Consider the following 7,305-nt stretch of genomic DNA (forward strand, 5'->3'; position numbering starts at 1 on the left):
CTGCACTTTTATGGGTTAATAATTCCATCAGTTTTGACAAGATCTCCAATGCTGAAACAGAGCACCAAGCCATGACAGAGCCTCCACCGTGTTTTACAGACAGCTTTAGACCCTCACAGCCATCACTACACTACATTCCAACCTGTGCCAAATTTTTGGCTAATAGCAGAATTTTGCATAGTACCGCATATAAGATCTGATGACGACGATATAATAAAGACCAAAAAGAAGGAATTACCCATAGGGCCCAGAACATAAAAGTACATATACTGACTTCTAAGCAAGTTAGTTCATGAGAAGCAAATTACCTTTGTGACAGAGGATAAAGTGAATGCTGCCAAAATTGGACCTTTTTTCAAATTACGGTCTGCTGTTATATACATTTGGCAGCTCTGCCAGGGCAGAAAGAGACAGCAGGAGGTAATCACAGTAACGGAGCTTTGCCTTCTAACTGAGAGACCAATATAGTTTATTCTCTGCAAGTCAGTGTAAGAAACCCCCGCCTTTCAGGTAAAGCTAACAAATCCTCATCACACTGTATTTGAGTTCAGGTATGTATACTTTAATGACATTTTTAATCTGTGAAATTATTCACTTTACAGGTGTGTACACCAAAACCATTAAACCTACAGAAACTTGCAGTTATTCTTTTTCCTCTCAGAGAAACAGTTTAGATTTGCAGTCAGTACAGTCTGTACTCTGATTTTGTTTGAAATACAGAGTTAATGTCAAACCAAGAGGCCAGTGAGGCATTTTAAACCAAACTGTCAGCTATATGATTCCAGTGATAGTGGTGTAACTGTGGTTGTAAAACTCTATTTGTATGGATTTTATTTATTAAGAAATTAGCAATCAGATTTTTTTTCTCCTGATACCCGCTCCCTTGTTATTCCACGACAAAATAAGCAGATAAATGATCTGGAGTTTTTCATTATTTCATGACAATTTATAAGAGTTGAACTTCCATTTCAGAGAATACTCAAAATGCAGTCCGAAGAGTTAATGATCTAAGTGAGAGAGAGAGATAGCAGAGTGTTTATGGACTTAACAAATTAACAATTTAATGCATCCTTTAAATACTGTACACTTATGTAAAACACAGTGACAAGATGAGCAACACTAAAAGGACTGGGAAATCCTGGAGGGTGACTAAAGTGGATACTCACAGAAATCTTTTCTTGGTGAAGAAAAACCTTACAAAAAACGTACAAGTCAAGAAGTCACTAGAGGGGATAGACATATTGATGTGACAGCCGAATTGTTTTCCCTCTGTACTGTGAAGTACAGATGGCTGACTCAGTCACCCAAACTAAACCCAGCTAAGCAGGTTTGTCACCCTATGAAGACAAGACTGAAGGCTAAGTATCCACAGCGAGCAGCAGTAAATGATGTCAGAGCATCTATAGTGAGGAACCGAAGTTTGGTGATCCTTGATGGCTACAAGCTTCAGGTAACCACTGATTAAAAAGCATTAAAAGTATTAAAAATAATCTTACAAGGTTTAAAATTATTTTATCTTGTACAGTTTGGAGCCTGTAGGGAGGCTTTGTAAGAAATATTTATGGGCCTGACTATGTGCAGCGCTTCAGCTGCTGAACTGCACAGTTTAATTGCAATTCTCTGTGAGGTTGTGTGTCACAAGAAAGACCCCGTTCTTATCAAATATTCCACATGATCAGTTTTTAATATTAACCGAGGATCACTCGCTGTGGCTTTAACAGCTTCACGTGTGGTATTTTAAAGACAATCTGAGAAAATATCTGTAGATCATGTTGCTAAGTTACAAGTTCTCAATATAGAATTAGAACAATGTTTTAACGTCTTTTAAGTTGCTAAAATAATATACCAGTGACATGCTAAGCGCTCTGACGTCCGCTGATCAAACAGTGCACTTTCACTGTTACTGCAGACGGGTACAGATGGCCTCTCTGCCGGTTTACTTAATGACTTTTCTCACCTTTTAATTGCAGCTCATTTAAAAGTAGAAAGAGTAAAAGCACAGACTCTGACTGAAGAGCCCTGCATGGTGAGAGGTTAGAATGTTAACGCTTACTAACAATAATTCTGCCCGTCCAGGCATTTATTCTCAAAATTGCCCACTCCCACTTAATACCACGTTGTCACAGTCTGGCTGAGGCAGACTGTATGTGTTTGCAAGAGAGGACTCAAACGCAGACCAAAAACTGAACGTGACGTGGATTTAACAAAAAACAAGCCGTTTAAGCATCTCAAACACACAACATGTATCGTGCCTGTTTATCTGCACACTGCACTGTACGAGAGAGTTTGCTGTACAGAAAGCTATTTTAAAGGAACAGTTTCTTACAAAATGAAACAATTGTCTTTACACTGCAGTCCTTGTCACTGTTAGATGTAACGCTGGCTCTGGAAAGGCTGCAGACAGCTCTGTCACCTTTGTGACATGTGGTGTCACCAGCTGCTAACTTTTCATCTGTCAGCGATGAACCTCAGTGGGAGGGTGTGACATTCGTGATGTTCACTCTGTCACTCAGTTCACCTCCACACTGCGCAGGTGACCAGCCTGGGGCCACCACTATTGAAAATCAAATCCCAGTTTTGTAGAATGAAACTTGTTTTTATAATGCTTAAAAAAAATAAAATGAGCATTTCATTTCCAGTTTAAGTATCCAGACCACCCTGTAACTTGGACCCCATCAGCCAACTGTAGATTAAAAAAACAAGAAAAAAATCCCCAAACTTCAAAATTCACATCCCTCCTTCTTACTTAACTGTGCATCCAGTTTAGGGTCATGCAGTGTTGAAGGCTCTTCCCAGATGTCACAGGGTGAAAGGCAGGGTATACCCTGGACAGATCACCAGCCTCTCACAGGGCTAACATGAAGAGACACACACTCGCATTCACACCGACCAGTCTAGCCTCCACACTGAAAGGCACCACCTGGCCGGCAGGTTCCAACCAGGAGTCTTCTCTGTTAGGTGACGGATTGTAACATGTCACATTAGGAGTGAGATCATCTCAGTACTCCTCGGACACACAAATGACAGGATGAATACTAAAGGGCACGCGCGCGCACACACACACACACACACACTGAACAGCTTTGGAAAATTAGAGCAATCCTCAGCCATTATGTTGTGACAGGGACATCAGCGCCTAATGAACTTAATGACTGATGAAAAATCACACAAGCAGCTCATAATTGCATAATTGGTAATGTAATGGCAGAAGCCCGCAGGCCACTTGAATATTTTCAACATGCTAATGGAAGTATGTTGAGCACAAAGTAAACAAAAACAACAACTTCTCTGATCTTATCAATTAAACGGCCTCCTTCGCTGTCACCTCATGATTCGCTGATTGAACAATCACGTTTCTCAGTTGGGTATAAGAAGAGCTGCTTGCAGTCGTAGCTGTGTGTGCAGTTTGGACCTGAGCAGCATCCTGCTGGCACAGCTGGCTGTGGTCCGTATCATCAAAGTCATGTTTAAAATATGTTGAATGACAGAGCTGCCACAGTGAAGAGGCATTTTTAGTAATAACATCACCGTCATGCATTTAGGATGTCAAACTGTTTCACAGTTTAAGGTTTGTATAATAAAACAGAGATGCCCTGATTTATGCTGGGACACCAATGGTTGGTTTTCATTGTTATACGAGACTGCCACCTGGTGGTGAAGGAGCTTCAGCTTCAGTTAAATATTACAGCTGGAAAGAGGTAATCTATCTTCACTGTGGTTTTACATAAATGGGCTTCATGTTGCACCAATCTCCATAAAGTGAGGCGTCATACTAAGAATAGTTGTCTTGCTCTGATTTGTCCATGTTGTGGCTGCTTTGATCATTGCCAGATCCCAAGTACAGTTCTACAGGATGATGCACTATGTTGTGTCTTGGTGAAACTGTGCTGTTTGTGAGCACTGTGTCTCTATTCTCTTACCCAGATCCAGTCTCTGGCACAGTGAGCCCAGCCCCTGCAATACAGCCAGCTGCAGTTTGTAGGCCAGGGTGTGTGTGTAGACAGGCCCAGCCTTGGCGCTGATTGGAGCCTGCCGTGCCAGAGAGGCGCTCAGCTTGGGCAGAACCTCTTTAGAAACCCTCCTCCTCAGAAAGTCCCCACATGTTTCACCCAGCACGCACAGCACCTGGCATGTAATGCACAAAAATGTAATGTACAAAAGCAGCAAGCTGTCAAAATTCAATAAAACCTTCCCGTTGTATACTCCTGGATGAATTATAGCATTTACAAAACTCGTATATATCCAAAAGCTGATGAAACAATTTCCCAGCAGCAGCTCTGAGTGAATAAATGACTGTTTACAGACTTAACGTGTCTGTATTTGTCAGTTCATCAATGAAAATATGAATAACGAATTTAAAAATATTCCAGCTGATGACAGGAGCTGACGAGTAGCCTAATTTACACCGACAAGTTGAATCAGCTGACACTTGCACCAAAGATCACAAAAAACTATCAGCTTCATTTATCACAAAGTCCTACTTTGTGATTCTCTGAGACAGTTTGAAAAGCAGCCTCTAAGAAGGCATCCACACAGTGATCTTTCTGTGCTGATAGAAGAAATGTTAGTTTAAAGAGTCTTCACATTACAACCCAAAAAAGAAAATAATAGAACTATTTCTGAATGAAATAAGCCTGTTGTTGGGCAGCATCTTTCATTCTTTCACTACTAAGAGTTTAAAACTAAAGACGACTTGAATAATTTTGACTCACTTAATGAAAAGAGAGGTTTGTTTTATTTACCCTGAAGGCTCTGAGGACTGCTAATGGGTCATCAGCTGTGAGTCTCTGCAGGAGTGCTGGCCAGCAATGAAATGCTGGTTACACCAGTTTAGCAGTGAGGTTCAGATTTCTATGAATTTTAATTACAATGATCCATCTCCTCTACACTCTGAATCTAATATCACCACCACTACAACCTATAGCTTATATTCCACTGGCCCTTAGACAGACCTATTACCTTGGTCTTCAGTGTTATAATCATCCTCTATTCCAATGCCCTCTGCCAGTTCTTTCTGTTTGCAGTAATTCAGCAGGAATTGGCGAATGCTGAGGTCTTCCTGGTCACTGGAACGTTGCCTGTAGCTGGTAGACTTACTGGTCCTGCTACAAGTGGAAGGAAACCACCTCGCTAAAGGAAAAACAAGACAACAATATGAACATAGGTTTGGTTACAATAAAATAAGTCAGCTGATCAAATCAGTGTGACACAGACACTGATGTTTTTTGGAAAGAGCCATTAGTGACATTTAATTTACACATTTTTACTGTGAGGGCTTGTAAAACTGCAAACACCTATAGTGCCGCTGTATAAGTATTATTATGAATATTAATTCTACAGCAGAAAACAACTCAGCATTTAAACCATCACGATGTATTAAATGTTTCCAAAGATACTGATAATTTGATAACGAGCAAATTATACATCCTGAAATGTACCCCTTGGTAGAAACTTTGAAAGGCACTGCAGAAAACATAAAGTTAAGCAACATTAAAAAAATTTGGCAGAGCATGCCACGAGTTACATTTTCTTCCTTGTCCTGTTTGACTCCCAGCATATGTGAGACTCAAGCTGACATCACTGTTGAAATCTTACCCAGTGCCTTCATGAGCGCGTGCAGCACGGAGCAGAAAAGAGCAGCTGTGCACTCGTAGCTGAGATCCAGAGCCGTCAGCACATCCTGAACGATGTCCCCGACCAGCGGCAGCAGGCTGCAGTCAGAGTGAGTCAACATAACTGTCAACACCCGTGGAGCCTGGCCAACAAGACAGGATTATAATGAAATACAGTACAAGCTCAGGGCAGCACAGGCTTAAGCAGACAAAGGAGGAAATCAGGTAAACCCTCCAGCAGTCATTTCTGTGTCCATTTTGGGTTAAAAACATAACTACCTGTGGATGCTGGCTGAGCCTCTGAAGGTTGAGTGAAATGTCATTAAGCAGGTAGTCAGAGTTCTCATTGATCAGTTCCTTGAGGGAAGCGTATCCACAGGCCTTACTGATGTCCCACATGGAGCTCAGTCCCGCCTGGCTGACCAGCAGCGTCTCCTCACCAGCTTTCTCCAGCACAGGATACAGCGAGGTCATCAACAAGGGACGGAAATCGTGGCCCAGCGCCTGAGCACAGCAGGCGATGCCCTCGAGTTGGATGCACAGCTGCCAGATGTTGCTGTTGAGCTGGTGGATCGTGGATGTTGATGATGAAGGAATCACTTGGAGAGAGCTTGTATTTGAGTTTCCGGCATCACTGTTGGATATGGAGAGGAGTCTGGATGGACTGAGCAGCTACGCAAGGAGACAAAACACATGTTAATGCACTGCTTTCTAACCACTTTTGCACATGTACTGCAGACCTGAGGTTTTCTAGATATTATCCATGCACGTGAGAACGCAAATGTCTGACACAGTTAGATCAGACATTAAACAGCTTTTAGCCTTCCTGCAAAAACAAAAACCACACAGGCTGTTATAAACTGCTCATCCTACGCACTCATATGTAAAGTGTTAAAATCAATGTGTGCCCCACCTGACACTAAGAGACAAACTTGAATACAAGAGCAGTAATAATAATAATAATAATAATAATAATAATAATAATAATAATAATAATAATAATAATAATAATGACTGAATTTTAAAAAGTTTCAATTTGTTCAGTAGCCCATTGAACGGCAGAAATTAGGTTTTCTTTTCGGAAGTAAGTAAAAGGAAAAAACAAACATGAGTACGAACTTCTCTGTGAACGTACCCTGAATGATGATATGTGATGAGCTTGAACTTGATTGGCTAACAGAAACTAATTTAGCTAGCTTAGGAACATGTAGTGTGGCAAGATAGATGCACTTAAACGTTTTAGGTAATTTAAGCCAAATTGACACCAAATTTCAACTTTGTGAGCTGACAGTTTCGGGATTTCTGTGTTTTAGATTACAAAAATAAAAGAAAAAGATCTACAGATTCAGGTTTTTACTTACCTGTGGTTTGGTCGTCACTATGGACATCACTGGCATTGATTTAATACACCCCCCAATCTTTACCGAGTACCATACATTGCCTCACATCACAGTTCTTGTGTTTCCTTTTCAAAAATTTTGTTGTGCTCAGAGAAATCAAATATATCAAATTTGCATGGCTTTCTTCGGCCTGTCAGGTGGCGCAGAGAACCCTGGCCAGCCCCTGGCAGCCTGAAGCACAGACGGGCACCGGTTTGGTTCTCACTCAGTCGCTCATGCTGTAGGTTCTCCCTGATAGGGGGATTTCTGGGTTGTCTTCCCCCCCTAAGGAATCCCAATTTTTTTTCTTTTCT

The 7,305-nt window shown here is 41.3% G+C and overlaps 1 protein-coding gene across 1 annotated transcript; it reads right to left on the bottom strand.

The window, feature by feature from the left end:
• Positions 1 to 4,942: 4,942 nt before the first annotated feature.
• LOC145423243 (TELO2-interacting protein 1 homolog) lies at positions 4,943 to 7,000 on the bottom strand. Its single transcript, XM_080295502.1, has 4 exons — positions 6,974 to 7,000; positions 5,892 to 6,284; positions 5,596 to 5,755; positions 4,943 to 5,130 (listed from the first exon to the last, which is right to left on the bottom strand). The coding sequence occupies exons 1-4, from the start codon at positions 6,998 to 7,000 to the stop codon at positions 4,943 to 4,945; spliced, it is 768 nt and encodes a 255-aa protein (XP_080151628.1).
• Positions 7,001 to 7,305: the final 305 nt, after the last annotated feature.

The sequence above is a fragment of the Astatotilapia calliptera genome, chromosome 20, assembly GCF_964374335.1.
Source record: "Astatotilapia calliptera chromosome 20, fAstCal68.1, whole genome shotgun sequence".
Lineage (NCBI taxonomy): Eukaryota > Metazoa > Chordata > Actinopteri > Cichliformes > Cichlidae > Astatotilapia > Astatotilapia calliptera.